The 16,875-nt window shown below is 36.1% G+C and overlaps 1 protein-coding gene across 5 annotated transcripts in view; it reads right to left on the bottom strand.

The window, feature by feature from the left end:
* Positions 1-490: 490 nt before the first annotated feature.
* The window catches only part of TBL1XR1 (TBL1X/Y related 1), a 188,417-nt gene continuing 172,032 nt past the window's right edge, over positions 491-16,875 (bottom strand). For all 5 annotated transcript variants that reach the window (XM_066347916.1, XM_066347914.1, XM_066347913.1 and 2 more), the window contains 6 exons: positions 13,116-13,237; positions 12,901-12,975; positions 11,263-11,390; positions 10,552-10,717; positions 7,124-7,225; positions 491-5,279 (listed from right to left, as the gene is read on the bottom strand). In XM_066347916.1, the coding sequence (XP_066204013.1) occupies positions 5,253-5,279; positions 7,124-7,225; positions 10,552-10,717; positions 11,263-11,390; positions 12,901-12,975; positions 13,116-13,237 (620 nt within the window). In that variant the 3' untranslated portion in view covers positions 491-5,252. The remainder of the gene's footprint in view (positions 5,280-7,123; positions 7,226-10,551; positions 10,718-11,262; positions 11,391-12,900; positions 12,976-13,115; positions 13,238-16,875) is intronic.

Raw genomic sequence — 16,875 nt, 5'->3', positions numbered from 1 at the left:
TTGATTACGTGAAACAATGTCCTTTAAGTACAATAATTATTTTTCAAAATAATTCAAAATTATTATTCCTTAGCTGATTAAATGCTCTATTTTTTCTTTAATAAAAATAGTAAATAATTCCTTCATTTAAAAAATCTTATCTCCGGCGAGAAGTAATAAAATAGTAAAATTTGTAATTTTATCTATGGGCTTACTTTAATGTATATATCTTGGAAAACAATATAATTATGAAAACAGTGGGTTGGGTTCTTATGGCAGTTGTTATAAGTGGCAACACCAGTCTGGGAGAGAACAAACATGTTAGATGTTATGAAGTCTAACTCAGAGCAAAAAAAGTGTATTCTACAATAGAACACTGGAGGAGTAAATGCAATTAAAATGTAAACAAGAAATTGTAAACAAGAAATAGCATCCCTCTCTCTTTACTTGACTAAATAGTCTATACAAACTACATAGGTTTCAAAGGTTTTACATATGTACACAACCAACATAATATCAAAATATATTTTATTCTGGACCTCTTTCAGATCTGATTCAAATTACAGTTGTCAAAGCAATACAATGCAAAGGGAAACTGCAACAACAACAACAACAACAAAAATGTGCCTAGAAAGGATCAAGGGTCACTGGGGACAAATCATTGTGATGTGAAACCAAAATACATCATAAGTGTAATTAACATGGTCCAGGACAGCATAGAACATCTATAATCAGTCTTCCTTACACAATAATCATGAAAACTGAACAATAAAGTTCTTTAACATGTACAAAAAACTGTCATGGGCTGGTTTACACTTTTACAACAGCTTTAAAGTTAACTGGATAACTAAAGAAATGATGCAGACATTTTAATCCAGTGCTATAGGTAGGCTCACAGAATTAGACCCAAAAGATTTGTAAAAATCAAAATTAGAACATTACAGCTACAATGTCAAAGTCAGGAAAGAAGAAAATTCTGTATTTAGGGATTACAGAGCTACAAAATGCAGTCTGTGTTTTTGTTTTTAATGAGATGGATAAGTACATCAAACTAGATACAACATGCAGAATGTATTTTGAACTTATCCAGAAACTCCAAAGAAAACATCATGAAACAACTTACTAGGAATAAAAAAAGCGCCTTAGTTATTCACCCTGCTTCAACACTGTCAACATAAAGGCAGAAATACAGAAATATAGAATGCTATTAATATTTCAGAACGACTGATAAGACATCAAATTTCTAAATCAGTGTATTAAAAAAGTGAGCACATCCTCTTTTTTCTCTCCTCTACGGTAACTAGAATCATGTTAAAAACAAACAGATGCTGAATGTGACACTTCAGAGCTACTACCAGAAGGAGTAATAATTCATAACTTCCCTACCCTCCTTCTATCCCTGCTGATTCAGAAGGGAAAAAACAAAAACAATAAACAAATAAATCCACAAACAACCAGGGTCTCTTGTAGATTTGCTGCTGTTCCCCAAAATGTTGGCATTTGCTGCCATGCCACAATGTTGGTCCACTGAAATAGGATTTCTATGGAGGCTGTGAACAGTAATTCACCAAATTCAAGTCCCATCCTTAGCATGCGAGAACAAACGCAGGTTCTACAGAAGCGTACAATGCGCTTTAAAAAATGAAAACTGTTTTGAGATAAGCAAATAGTACTGCATTTGAAGTTTATTTTTCTGCTTCTCTAGTGAAACTTAGTATTTTTGCTCACATAAGGATGGTCACTTGTGATTCCTTTAAATAGCAAAAATGCATACTCTTCGTCAGGCCTCTATTCAATAGTTCACAATACTCTTTAACAAAATCATTCTACATACACAGCTCCTTAAAAATAGTACTCTCTCATTAAATCTAATTTGACAGAAAGAAGTTTAAAGAAAAAAGGAGTGCTTTATAAGTTAAGTGAAAATGTACAAATCTTTGGCCTTTCTCTTGACATTTTATATGTCAAAAAGAAAAAAAGGAAAAAAAACCTTCATGTAATTCAATCTTATGATTACTTTTGCACCATAATTTGTTTTTACACCACAAAAAGGAGGCACTTTCAGTATCTGTAAAAGGTGTTTGATCCTAAAACACACTTACTTAGAAAATAATTAGTTAAAACAGAATTCAATACACTCTAAGACCTATTAGGAAATTGTAAGTTACCAATTCTAAAAGTCACCTGAAAGTCAATGATGGTACCTGATCAACAGTAAGAAATAGGGACTGGAACAAATATAAGAGCTTGTGGGCTCTCCTACATGGAGAGGAAAGCAGATATCCCTTTATGATGCTAAAGAGTGACAGATGCTCTTTATTTTAATCAGTGAGTATTCTATTCTTCAAGCTTTCCTTTCTATTTTTCCTTATGATAAGTTTCTTACAGTAGGCTATACAATAATGATAGATAATGAATACCACAGAAAATCTACTGGAATCAGCTGAACTTCAGGAACAAATTCTCAGAAAAAATAAAAGAAAACATGTGCGAACCTGTGAAACCTGGTCTCTTGCTATCATGTCACTGCTCAAATGAGAGGCAAGCTGATTTTGTCTACTGGAGCAGCATCATGGCACATCAGCAGGCAATGAGGCAACGATGATGTTGAGGACAGCAGCAAAAACAAACAACTGTATGCTCATCAAGAACCCAAGCCTACAAAATGGATACCTTCCAGATAAACTTTATACTTAAAAGACCCAAGACATCAGGATAATAAAGCTCTGTATTTATAATCTTTCATATGTCCTATTGTGTCTATTACGCTTAAGTAAAATAGCTAAAAATTAAAAAACAAAAAAACACAAACAGAAAAGATGACAATACCATAAAAATGTAGCTGTCTATTTTGGCAGCTATACTGCAGAACTTCTTAACTATCTTTTAATCAGCTGGGGGGAAAGTCAATAACTGCATGTAAATGAATAAATTGTCAATATCAAAATACAAAAGTACTATCAATAATCACCTCTGACTTTCAGATTTAAATTCAGTGCAATTGACAAATGCATCATTAAAGGAAAATGCAGCTTAAACATACTCAAAACATTTGTGTCTATTCCTGGGAGCACATTTAAAAATTATTGCACAGATTTTTTTATTTTTATTTATTTATTTTAAAACAATAACAGAGGTCAACCACAGATGTGGACCTCTAGCAATAAAAGCAGGATTTCAAGTGCCAGATACTCAGCATATTAGGTTTCCTACATAAATCACAGGGTGTAATAGTTCTAAATATCTATAATGTGATCCAGAACCCTAAAAACAGCTGGCACAAAACCATCATGAATGACTGCCTCTCTGGATGTAAGTTTTTAAAAATATTACAGTATCATAGTCCCCACTAACAACAACTGGGGTACATATAACAATGTATTATGGAATTAAGTGTATTTATTCTTTAACAATAGCAAATGCTATTCTACCTTAGTAAAACCAAGACTTGCTTCAATCAATGTTCTTTTGTAAAATAGCAAAACAAATGCTGGAAATCAAAGCTGCATTACTTGGGCTAAATCAGCTTCTACTCAAAACACAGTTAAAATTTTAGTAGTAAAGGCCTCTAATAATTGGTGATGGAAATAGTGTTATAAATTTGCTAAACTTGATAATAAGCAATAAATCTTTGATATATAAATCTGACAACTATTCTCTTCAAACCTGACAGTTCTGGATGCTTACCTTGACCATGGTACACCCTGTCAATCTCACACATCAACCTAACAGCCCCATGCTATCATTTGCAAATTCTATAAATTTTCACTTTCAGTTGCATGAGCACGAAAAGTTTTATCTGATTGATACCTATATCCTTAAGAAAATATTTGATATTATAAACAGAGTAAAAGACATGATATAATAGTGATTACCGAAAAAAACCCCAACAAATATAACCGCAGCAGCTTAAATCTATCTATATTTGAAAAAAATGTAGTCACAGGTACCACAAATGCAGAATCAGAGCAGCAGGGAGGTTAGTGCAATTATCCTTTTAAAAAAAAAATCTGAATCACTGCTATTTATAAACACCTTGAAGCAAGTCTTTTGTTTTAAAGATTGTTTTTACATTAAGGTAGCTAACATTTGCTATGTAATGGCAGTGTTATATGCCGTTATCTTGCTTTGTATAAAGAAAAATAACATGAGAGATTTTTAATACTGGAGTTTGGTTACATTACATATTTAAGCTTCTACACAGAATGATGGACACTTTGAGAAGCTAATCCTTATCCAGAAACATTTTAATCTCTTAAAAAACAAAGCAAAACAAACAAATAAACAAACAACAAAAACCCCAAACCTACTTTGCTCCTTTTACAATAGTGCACATTTTAACCATAAATTTAGTTATGGCTACAAAACATCAGAAGATTTTCTTTTTTATGCATCTTCTCTATGGTATCAAAAAAAATTTTGTGCCCTTCTAGTCATTAATTGGCAAAAATATGTCCCCAAAAAAGAAACTACTGCATTTAAGCCACATCACCAAAACAAAAACAAAAAAACAAAACAAAACAAACAAAAAGCAGAGCATAACACCCTTTTACTGATGTGTCTTACAGATTGACGTGATCAAAGTCATATATTTTCATTTAATTTCCAATTTCCCCTTCCACAACATGCACCAATTGAATATATGCTCTGGGAGCCATAAAATGTACCAAACATTTATCTTTTCAAAAGAATGCATTAAAATATTTTTAAGAATTTTTTGTTTAAAAGGTGAAAAAAATATAAACAAGAAACTGATTCACTCCCTTACTTCATGCATCCATAAACTAAACCAAGAACAAAGTTTAAAAGCAAGAACAAACTACTGCTGTAAGGTTTTGTAAGTCCATTTTCTCTGTACATACAAACTGCTCAACTACTGAAGGGAAAAAAGGAATAGAATCCATGGTGTCTGCTGATTCAAAGGGGAGAAAGAAGGCTGGTTATTAGTATCCAAAAACTGGTACATGTATGGGCTGCTTTTATAATGCATATTTTTTCTTCTGTTTTTCATATCCAAAACTTCTAAATGCTATTTTAGGGGCACAGCAGATTAGATTCCAGCACTTGGTGAACAGAACTCACAAGCTGTGACAAAATTCTGTCATCTTCAGGGTGCGATTTTGTTATATACACTGTATGTATATATTTCTTTTAAATTTGGCTGTAGTGGACTGGCCATGGTTCAAGTGGGACTATAGCAGTACATGGGTCAGGGACAGTCATTTTGGCTATGTACACATTCATAGTCGGTCCATGGCTTCCAACTAGTAGCGCTATTTCCGAAGGTCTAATACACAAACCTGTAAAAAATTAAAACAATCAACCAGTGTGTTAAGAATTTCATTGCACATTTTTAGCTCAACTTTTCTAGAGTACAGTTTGAAATCTACTTCATTCATAAGAGTTGTAAAGCAACAGTAATCATGGCAATGTGCACTTAACTAACAGAGATCAAGTAAATCATCAAGTAGCTGGAGGAAATGATGGGCTAGCACAGTGGTTCTCAAAGTGTGCGCCTAGATTTCCAGGTGTGCCCTATGGTATTCCAGAGAAAATATGTGCCTGTTGGGGACCAAAAAACCAACAAGGTTTTTGGAGTTTAGATTTTACTACAATTTTCAACATCCTATTTATGAGAATTAGGATTTCCTACCCTCAACACAATTAAGAGTAAAAAGAGAGGAATTCTTCAATGAATTGATGAGGAAATGAGAGTTTGTTTTTCAAAGATATGCCCAAACATTGAAGAAATCGCTAGGACACATCAGGCTCATGTTTCTCATAGACACAAGAATGAAAAAACTGAACACATTCACACTGGGACCTGCCGAAATTACTAAATCTTACTAACAATGTATCTATATATAAAAAAAGATAACTTTTTTGTCGTTTTTTAACCCTTTTTACTAATTTTAAAAAGCATAACTCAAAACATGTAACAAAAATATTTTTAATGTCAGAATAAATTTAATTTTGTCTTGTTTATTGTTTAATTACCATAAAAGCACACTTGTACTTTATATATTTTTTCTTTAATACCTGACTTAATTATTATACCACATTTCTCAGAATATGAGGAATGAAATAGACAGAGGTGGGATTAATGGGTCCACAGGGAAAGCAGACAGAGGAAAAGGGGATGAGAGGAAGGGATCAGGAATTATACACACATAACACAGCATTATAGAGAGCAGAAAAGCTAATCCTGGAGGGAAAGAGGGAGGGCGTTGTGGGGAGAGGGGAAAGAAGGACGTTGGGGGGAACACAGGGGAGGGGGATGCATTCCAGGGGGACACTAGAATCTATTTAAACACAAATTAAAATTTTTAAAAAAGGAAAAAAATATTTGACTTAATTATTATAACATATTTCTCAGAAATTTGTATATAGTGCACCTACAATTACTTGTACGATTTTTAAATGCGCCCCAACTTCAAAAAGTTTGAGAACCACTGGGCTAACACCATGAAGAACCATGGCTAAAGTTTTGAAGGTTTATTCTCCTTAAGAAGTAGAAATATGCTCAAAACAGACCATTTCCTATCTCTTGGTTCCTAACAAAAGCTATTACAGATTACATTAAAATAATAGCATCAGTAAATAGCTAATGCTATATATATATCCTTTCCAGCTTCCCTTTGCTTTCAGAACTTTGAAAGCAACAACCAGCATTTCTGTAAAGAATTGGCTAACCTCATCCTGAAAGTCACTCAGGATCACCCATTCCTCAAATGCATGACTCAACTATCTCTATTCTCCATTCCCTGGGCCGCGAATACTCTTCTGTGGGGAAGAGAAAATAGAAACAGGCATTGAAAACTCAAATCCCTCAGAGTGGTATTCTGCTATACTTAATGTCACTGTGAAGTTTTACTTTAAAAGTAATGGTCCATTTCTTGATTATGAAGATACTCTTTTGGCAAAATTAGCCTAAATTTTGTATATAGTATGTCAATAAAACGAAGATGAAAAGTATACGGCCTTCAGTAAAAAAAAGATCACTGCTAAATCATATAACTTATTTTGAAAAGAACACTAAGGCACATTTATCCACTATGCACGCGCGCGCGCGCACACACACACGTGTGTGTGCACACATGTATACACACACACCCCCCTTTTGGAAACACTATATTATACTTACTGAACCATCTGATGCACTGGCTCCAACCTTGTCTCCTGCTGCATTCCAGCAAACTTCAAAAATTCCACCTGTTCCCCTATAGCTGTGAACTAGAGCACCTGTCTAAAAACACAAAAAACAGAATTTTATAAATATTAACATATTGAAGTAAAAATTAAGGCTATATTTCTAACAATCAAAGGTAAGATTTAGCTTCAAATCCAAAATAAATACAAGTTCCAAAATACTAGAAATGTGACTTAATGGTTCTTTTACAAAAAGCTAACACTGGTATGTTCTCAACAGATCGTTTACACACAAGTTCAGTGTCTCCAGTACAGATACACATTTTAGCTAAGGCAATCATGGCCTCTCTGACACAATTAACAATGGCTAGAAGCAAGCATTCAAAGTATGACTGTAAATAAATTTTTGATGTTATTAAAAGATGCATGAGTTTGATCAATCTGTAAAAAAACACAATTAAGTCAGAATTTTTTGGACAAACATCCTGAAGAGGACATACAATGAACTAGTAAAGATAATTCCAGTGTGACTCTGTTAGACAGTCTATGACCCCTCCAATCTAAGCTACAAGAGTTATGAGGGCCCTGGCCGGTTGGCTCAGTGGTAGAGCGTCGCTCTGGCCTGTAGAAGTCCGGGGTTTGATTCCCAGCCAGGGCACACAGAAGAAGCGCCCATTTACTTCTCCACCCCTCCCCCTCTCCTTCCTCTCTCTCTCTCTCCCCCTCCCGCAGCCGAGGCTCCATTGGAGCAAAGATGGCCAGGGCGCTGGGGATGGCTCCTTGGCCTCTGCCCCAGGCGCTAGAGTGGCTCTGGTCGTGGCAGAGCATTGCCCCCTGGTGGGCAGAGCGTCGCCCCCTGGTGGGCGTGCCGGGTGGATCCCGGTCAGGCACATGCGGGAGTCTGTCTGTCTCTCCTGGTTTCTAGCTTCAGGGGGAAAAAAAAAAAAAAAGTGAAAAAAAAAAAAGAGTTATGAAAGAAGCTAAAGGAATATACTACATTATTCTTGAAAGGTGAAATAAAAAATTTAAGTCTATAACTAGAAACACTAATAACTTTATTAACAATTTAGTCGAATCATAAATTACTTTATTCCTTCAGCAACAGAACCAAAATCATTCAACTGCCAATGAATAATTAAAACTAAGTATAAAACTATATTCTCCTAAGAAACTAGTCATTAAACAGGGCAAAGGTCAGAGGTTCTGCAGTGAGAAATTGGAAAACAATAAAAAATATGCTTCTGGTGTTCTTCCCTGCCAAACCAGGACAGTATCTCCTAGCTTTTAAAGGAGCCAGCAGGTCAAACCAGAGGTAACACACCTACCTAAAAACAACATGTGAGCCAGACATGTACCTTGTAAATACTTCCCTAAGTATATCACTCAGGTGAAAGACAGTTTTTCCTCGATTTCTGTCTTCCAAGTCAACAGCCAACCCTAAGTATATCACTCAGGTGAAAGACAGTTTTTCCTCGATTCCTGTCTTCCGAGTCAGGCTGGTAACGCTGTGCAGAAACCGCAGCTGCACTGCTAGAGCTGACCACACTCAGAAGGCTCTACTGGCTTTTCATTTTTTTTCCTACCTAAAATTTCTAACAATTTAAGAGATTAATGAAAGAGTGTGAATACAGTAGGTGTTGAGTGTCTACAATTAGGGGAGAGAGTAGCACCAACAAAATCTAAAATTTGCTGATACAGAGAACTTAAAATCTATAGAACACTAAACCTTGGGGTTTAACAAAACAAAAACTTTCTTTCTAAAGTACTTACCAATTTCTAAGCTTGAATGAAGCTATAACTGAACCAAAAGAGCATGGTCAAAAAGCCTGAGCCATGACAGTAACAAAGGGCAACAGATCATTAGCATCTGTTGAAATATACATGTATAGTCAGACCAGACTTAAACAATTTACTTGTCAAATGCTCAGGTAAGAGATCACCCAAGTAATGAAAGATCACATGTGTATATGATATATATGATGAAAGGACTAAAAACTCGTTAGATACATTTTACTATTTTTAAACATTAAAAAAATAGTAAAATGATATTTTGATACATAACAGTGATACAACAAGACGGTATATATAGTTGCTCAAATGCCCTTAACGACCAACTAGTATTTTGCATTAGAACTGTAAAGTCCTATACCTAACTTTCATTTCAATTGATTTTCTCACAATGGAGTAAAGGAGTGATTGGAAAGGTATACAACAGACAGACTAGCTATACAGTACATCTGAAAAGCCTTGCTATCCGATCACAACAGGAAGATTACTGTGACAAGAAAGCCAAGGGGAAGTATGAATTATTAGACTAAGAGCACAGCAATATGCCAAAATCCGCATGTTCCAAACACGAGCAGCAACTGGTAACGCAACGAAATATATTTTTTAAAAAGATGCTATTCATGGTTAATAATAAGTCCATAAAAGAACTCAGAATAAATTAAGAAAAGGGATGGTCTTTATAAAAAAATTTCTTATTGAAGGGGAAAAAAGACTTAACTAGGGGGCCTTACAAGGTTACAACATTAAGACTATAGTAATTATGCAGGCCCACACAAGTATATCAATGGAATACAAGAGCATCCATGGATAAACCATGTGAGAACTTGGTACATGAAAGAAGTAGCATTATGAAACATTAAAGGGACAATAAGTAGTGCTGAGACAACTGGTTATCCATCTAGGAACATACATTTAGATCTCTGCCTCAGATCATTAAAAAAAAATCCAGAGTGTTCAAACTGCAAATGAAAAAGGAAAATAATGAAAGTATAAAATGAAAGAATCATATTGCTCTTAAACATGCAATCTCGATTAGAGCAAAAAAGAAACGGTGTTGAGTTTGGGGGACTGGCACCTGACTAACACCCGGAGAAGCGCTTGCTCAGGGAGCGCGGAGTCCAGCGGCTGCTCCTAAGGAAGCTGCAGGAGAGTAAAAACCGAAACACTGGACAGAGCTTTAAAATGAAAGCAACAGGTCACTTTCTTCACTTTTAGGAAAGACTCCCTGTAGCACTGACCCTAAACAGGTAGTATAATTTTAAGCTTGTTTCAGTGTGTTCAGTCATAAAATCTTGTCTTTTAGTAATTTTTTACTGCTCATATATAGGTCCTTCAAAGACAATTCTTATAGAAAATGTTTAATGCATCTTAAACTCTCACAGTTTATGTCTGCAAAACTGCTGGAAAAATAAAATGAAAAATCTAAATGTATTTCTACAGTCTATACCACAAAAATGTAACTTCAGTTGGTTTCAATCTTAGCTACAAAAAAAATTTTTTAAGTACTCATTTAAAAACAAGAACTGAATTCATGCCACAAAAGGAATGACACCAAAAAGAAAACATTTGGACAAGCCAGTCAGTGCTTCTTACTAAATATAAAAATACTTGCCTATTTCAGAAACTCAGACCTACCTGTGTGTTCCAGATGTGCACACATTTGTCAAAAGAACCACTTGCCAGATACCTGCCATCAGGACTGAAAGCTACACTGTACACAGGCTCTTGGTGTTTTGTCAAAGTATGGATGCATATTCCTCGGTCTACATCCCATAATCTAACAGTAGAGTCAAAGGACGCACTGACAGAAAAGAAAAAAAATATGAGTTTACAAGTTAGGAAATGCTCAGGCCCACCCCAATGTACACTATGCAGCCACTCCGAACAGCTGGCCCCACCCCTCAGGAGGAGCAGACTGGGGGCAGACCTCCCAGTGAGACCAGGCAGCTGCGGGGCATCTCCAAGTCCCTGAACCGGAAACAGAAACGAGCTACATGGCTGTATTCCTTCTGCACTTTAAATAATTCCTTTATATTGATTCATCATGGTTTTAAACACTGTGTTTACTATATTTTTAACATTATAGTTATTTTTAATGCTGAGGAAATTTTACTGCACTGTGCTTCAACTATATGGGTAATCATCAGCAAATATTTGATATCTCCAGACAAAAAATCCCATTATGACCTAAAAGAAAAACTCTCTTTGGAAAGTCCACATTTAAAAAAAATATTCCTTGCAGGATACATTCCCACATCAGGGAATCTTCCCTAATTTTCTGTCATATTTATTAGAAGTTTAACTTGCGGAAGACTCATAAAAGGAAGAGTAAAACATCAATATTACCTTGCTAACATTAGGTTGGCATTTGGATTATTTGTTCCTGGCCCTGTTGGACTCCATTTGATAGTGTAAATTTCTTTATTATGTGCTTGCAAATCATGGACACAATTGTCTTGTTTCATACTCCATATCTAAGCAAAAAAGAAAAATGTATGTAATTATTATTTTTCCATACAAAAGGTACATTTAAAATATTATCTTGTCAATTCAAAATATAAGTGGTAAAACCAGAATAATGTCTACAAAAATCAAGGAAATATTTGGAGAGAAATGAAAACACAGAATATGTGTAATATTTCTCTCTTTATAATGACAATCCTTTCCAAATATTCGCTACTGTGAGGCTACAGGACTGAAATAAATGTAGTTCTAAGATTGCTTCTGATAGCTTCAGGTATAAACTCGAACATTCATAAGTTCCTTGGGTAATGTTTCTAAAATGTTTAAGGCATTACTTTTTATGCTGTCTCTTAAAATACAAAATCAACCTTATAAATTGCTCTTAGAATTTAAAATCAGGAGATATTTTGCAACAGAGAAAATAGATAAGCAACTTACAAATAAAGAGATTCATGTATGATACCAATGCATAGGCAGCAAAAGCAAAAGAAGCCACATGGGACCACATAAAACTAAAAAGCTTCTGCCCAACCAAGAAAACAGTAAAGTAAAATAAAAAGGCAACCTACAAAATGAGAGAAAATATTTGCAAATCATATATCCAATATACAATTAATTTCCATAAAAAATATTAGAAACTCCTCCTACACTCAACAGCAAAAACCTGTAATACTAGAAAAGAATTTTTACTCGCAATGTTTGCGAGGAAGCCCAGGCTTGAGAAAAAACTAACTAAAAAACACAGCAAGTATTTATTTAAGGGGAAAAAAAACCTACCAGGTTACCAACGTTACATTTAGTCTGTTCATGGGAACAAGAAAAGCACTTTTCCCTAATGATTATACTAACTGCCACAGCCAACCCGTCTGGCACTGCACAGTCAAGAATAAAATTATTTTAAGGAGTTAGTACATTGCAGGAAAGGGCTTCATCAGTTATGTAGATTAGTATTAGGTTGTTCTTTATATCAGTCTTTTTCCTCTAATGGTGACATGTGATGTGCAGAGATGTTAGTTTTGTTTTTAGTCACACAAGAAAAATGTAAATTCATGCTGAAATGTGGATACTGGCCTATCAAATAGGCTCACTCACCAATTAAGTGATTCTCTGCTATCTAACCAGTTTTCAGACAAGGGTGACACACATTAACATCAGAGCAAAATTGAATTAATACAATTCATAGAATTTCAAATACATGAATGCTACAGAGATCTTCGTTACTTATTAGTCAAATCTTTACATGTTCAAATACACTTATTGCACCAATATATGACTTTCTAATAGTAAAGACAATTTATAACAGCACATCTCTGAGTATCAGAATTCCCATCATGCAGCCATCTTTTCAACAAAATTTACTTGCTATATTCAAACATGTAAAAAATTTCATAAAAGAAAACATAAAAACAAGGCTTAAGCACTCAATTAACTATAAGAAAGACATTCTAAACCATGTTCCCGTGGCCTGAGCAGCGGCACTGTGTGACATCATCACCCCATTTCTCTTCACTGTCCAGTTACCTTCAGGGTCATGTCGTCAGAACAAGAGGCCAGGAGATTGCCAGTCGGGTCCCATTTGATAGCATTTACTTCATTCTAAAAATAACAGTAAATATTTACATTTTCACTTCATAGATGGGGTTGCTCTTCAAATAGTAAACACACACATTTCAACATCACTTTGAAATATTACTTATTCCTCATCATCATTTGAAGAGGTGAAAAGTGTTTCTCACCGTGTGTCCCTGGAATGTTTTAATAGGTCTGTCTTGTCCTAGTTTGCAGACGTGAATGCACATGTCTGTGCTGCAGGAAGCGAAGGTGTTGTTGCTCTGCCAGTCCACATCCAGGGCCGGAGCTGCAAAGGAAAGAAGCTGGGTTCGCATGGGCCATGGGGACTGAGATCCAGGAGCCTGGGCTTTACACCATGGTCGACATTAAGTATGCAGGCAGAAACATAAAGTTCTACTTTGTACTTTTTAAATAGAATTTTTAAAAGCTATATCTAAGTATAAAAAATATCAGTAACTTTCAGGTTAGCTGCCTCTACAGCAGACACAACCTAATAGATAGTTCAGTGGTCTGGTAATCAGGAGACTATAGTGTTCCCAAGAGCATTCTCTGTGAACTAGCACTGGACTTTTGATTTCTCATTTGTAAATGACAAAATTAAACATAATGCTATATTTTTCACTTCTAAAGCCCAGTGAGTGTTCAATAAACAAGAAGCTTTGGGCTGGCCATCCCTACACAGTAGTGGCCCTATGCAAGTCACTTAACCTCTCAGGGTATTTTCCTTATCTAAAAATGGGAATAAAATCTTTCAGGTTAGTGCACAAGGATATTGTGCAAGTGAGATGATATATATGGGAAGTACTTTGTAAATTATAAGTTAGACAAATATTATACTAAATAAGTATCACTTCTAAGTATCTATTCGACTACTAAATGGAATATTGTATACGGTTCACAAATACATTTTCTTCTAAGAGATTCCTGTCAAATATCTCTTAAAATCTATGTCATTGAATTTCAAACCTCAGAGGCCCAAAAGCTGGCTGGCATGTAATACTTATTTTGGCTCTACTATGATTAAAGATTCATTCCTCTCATTTTTTCCTGCTGCAAGGTGCAGTCTATAATTAGCAATGCAGATTAAGGTAATAATATCAAGTAACTGGGTTAAGCAATAGGAGCAAACCAAAAACAGTGGATTTAGAGCAGGGGTAGTATGGCCCATTAGCCAAAAATAGGTTTTACATTTCAATTTGCTGGGTAGAAAAAAAAATCAAGATTACACCTGATCAAAAGACCCATGAATGTAAAAATCACATACAATTCAATTTTGGTGTCCATATATAAAGTTTTATTAAAACTCAGCCAAGTTCATTAGGTTACATAATATCTATGTCTGCTTTTGCACTGCAAGGGCCTGACGAGTTGCAACTTAGATTCTCAAGTTTACAAAGCCTAAACCTTTACAGAACAACTTTAACCTTTAGAGGAAACAGAAGAAAAAAAGGGGGGAAAAAACACAGAAAGGTTAAATTAAAGCTGTCTATCCTCATTACTAGAGATACAAAGCATTTTAAAGGCAATCAGAAGTGGTGTCTGTGGGAAGGGAAAAACAAAGCCACTTTGTGAATATCTAATTATAAATAGTAATTGGCATGTTGAGACTAAACCTTATAAATGGGTGTTTCGAGCACTCAGAATGATAAGCCAAAGTGTATGTCATGTGTAAGGGCTTGCAACTATGGAAAGAAGCAGCAAGAAGAAGAATTAAGCATTTACGACTCAGAAATATTTAATCAGAATATTCAGAACTATAACAACACATTTTTTAAAAGGCAAAGGAAAATAGTCAACAGTGAAGCTGACTTCATTAACTGGCTAGAGACAGAGTAAAAAACTAAAATCCAGTGTATAGTTAAAGAAGCTAATGGTAGTGATACAATCAGACATTACTGAAGAACTAGCTGCAAGTACATTTCTACAGTGAAAAACCAGGAATCAGGACACTACCTGGACGGAGTCAGTACAGAAAAGTAATACAAGATGGAAAAAGACACGTCCACTAGAAATTTACTATGCAGGGAGTACAAAATATTAAATCTTCTTCCCAAGCCACGCTATGAAAACTGCTGTGGTGTATCAAAACTATTCACCTAAGTCCACCTGTTGTACAAAAATGTCAAATTATAAGGATTTCTGCCAGATTTTAGAAAAATAAGCTTTAGAGCAGGCCAGCGAAGTGAAGTGCAGTGACTCTTACTGCCACACGGAAAACACCCTCTGGAGGGCTCTGTCCCCCTCCCCGCAGAGCCCCTCCCCCGTGCTGGGCGTCACCCCAGTGGGCCCAGGGCTCCCGCAGAACTGCAGAGAACCACCCTGCTCTGTTGCTGCCTACTTCCCCAAAATGTGGCTAGCACCCAACAACTGGTGGTACGGAGTTGGAGGACGAGGAGCAGGTTAAAAAACCTAGCACCCTTGGATAGGTTTGCTTTAAGAAAAACTCTGACGTGGAAATCAACACTCCAGAGGTGTGTTTAGACTCCACTGAAAACGGGCCTGCTTCACCAGAAACTCCTCCCTTCACTGGCTCCTCCCTTCTCTCCCATCCTGCTTCCCACAGCTAATCACCTGCTTCTCCCGGGAAGGTTTCCTTAATAAATCACTTTGCTCAAATGCCTGGCTCAAGGTCTGCTTCTGAGGGAATCCAACATAAACCAGCCAGGAAATAAAAACACTGGCAACCTCGACCAGCACTGAGTGTGAACTGTGCTGCTGTCTGTGTGCATCACAAGTTCCCAGAGCAAAACACATGACCTGCCGGCCTATTTCTTGTCACCGTGCTCTCAGGTGCATCCTTCCTGACCATGCTCTGCCCGCCGGCGCTGCAGCCAGAGGGCTGACTCTCTCAGGTTACATATCCTGGCCTCCTGTGCCTACAGCTTTCCACAAGGGTTCACAGTGAAGACTGTCAAGAGCCCAAGGTCAGGAGAAAGAAAGAAGACAGGCCATGCTGCTCCCATTTCTGTCTTCCAGGCTGGGTCTCTGGCAGCTGCCAGGGAGCCTGTCCTCTAAGGTTTCTGTTCACACTGGGCACTGGGACCCTGCCGCTGTCCCTAAGTCTTAGGTTTCCGGCAGCGGTTGAACTCTGAGTTACCTCATCTCCCTCTGGTTTCCACTCTCCCAACACCTCTGCACCTATTCCTTGTATTAAATTCCCTCTCTTGGATTACCTGGTTTACATTCTGCCCTCGTGCCTGGGACCTGATTCAGTACCTACTTCCACTACACTTTCCTTCTGACATTACATATATTACTTAAGATATTTCGAAAACAATATTAACAAAATGTTTCTCGGGTAAATAATTTGTTCAAGCATTAAAAAGTAAGGGGAAAAAACACTTAAAATCAAATTAATTTAGAATATAATTAAAGATATAATAAAATGCTATGAAGAAGGCCAAGTATGTGTCATGATGCACCAGGGTATCAACATGGTACAGAGCTATCTGCAAAATATTGGAAGAGTAAGAAGCAGCATTCAAACACACACACCGTTAGGTTCAAAGCAAAACAGAAACAAACTGTATAACCAGGTAGAGATCACTGGAGGACTCCGATAAAGGCTGCAACATGAGTTGTATGACTAATGCTTCTGTGATATGTCAGGCTCCAAAGAAGCTATGGTTATAGGGTTGGTGTAACCTAGAACACATGCTTCCTTACTTTATATTTGTTCCTAAAATAAAATGAGTCCAGGTAATACAAGTTCTTTAGGATAGAAAAAGACCACTAATAAAATGTACTTTTATGTAAATGATATACGAGAGGTCTGTTTGCTATTTCTGGCCTCATTTTACACATAAGAGTCTAAGAAAAGTTAATTTCTCAGGGTTATACAAACTTTTAAAATCCTGAAGCTAAGATTTAAATTTTTGTCCTCCAATTCTGATTTATTTTTGATAACCTATTATTCATAGGTTG

The sequence above is a fragment of the Saccopteryx leptura genome, chromosome 8 (genome assembly GCF_036850995.1).
Source record: "Saccopteryx leptura isolate mSacLep1 chromosome 8, mSacLep1_pri_phased_curated, whole genome shotgun sequence".
Taxonomy (NCBI): Eukaryota; Metazoa; Chordata; class Mammalia; order Chiroptera; family Emballonuridae; genus Saccopteryx; species Saccopteryx leptura.
The sequence above is the reverse complement of the archived record's forward strand: the minus strand, read 5'-3'. Positions and strand labels throughout refer to the sequence as shown.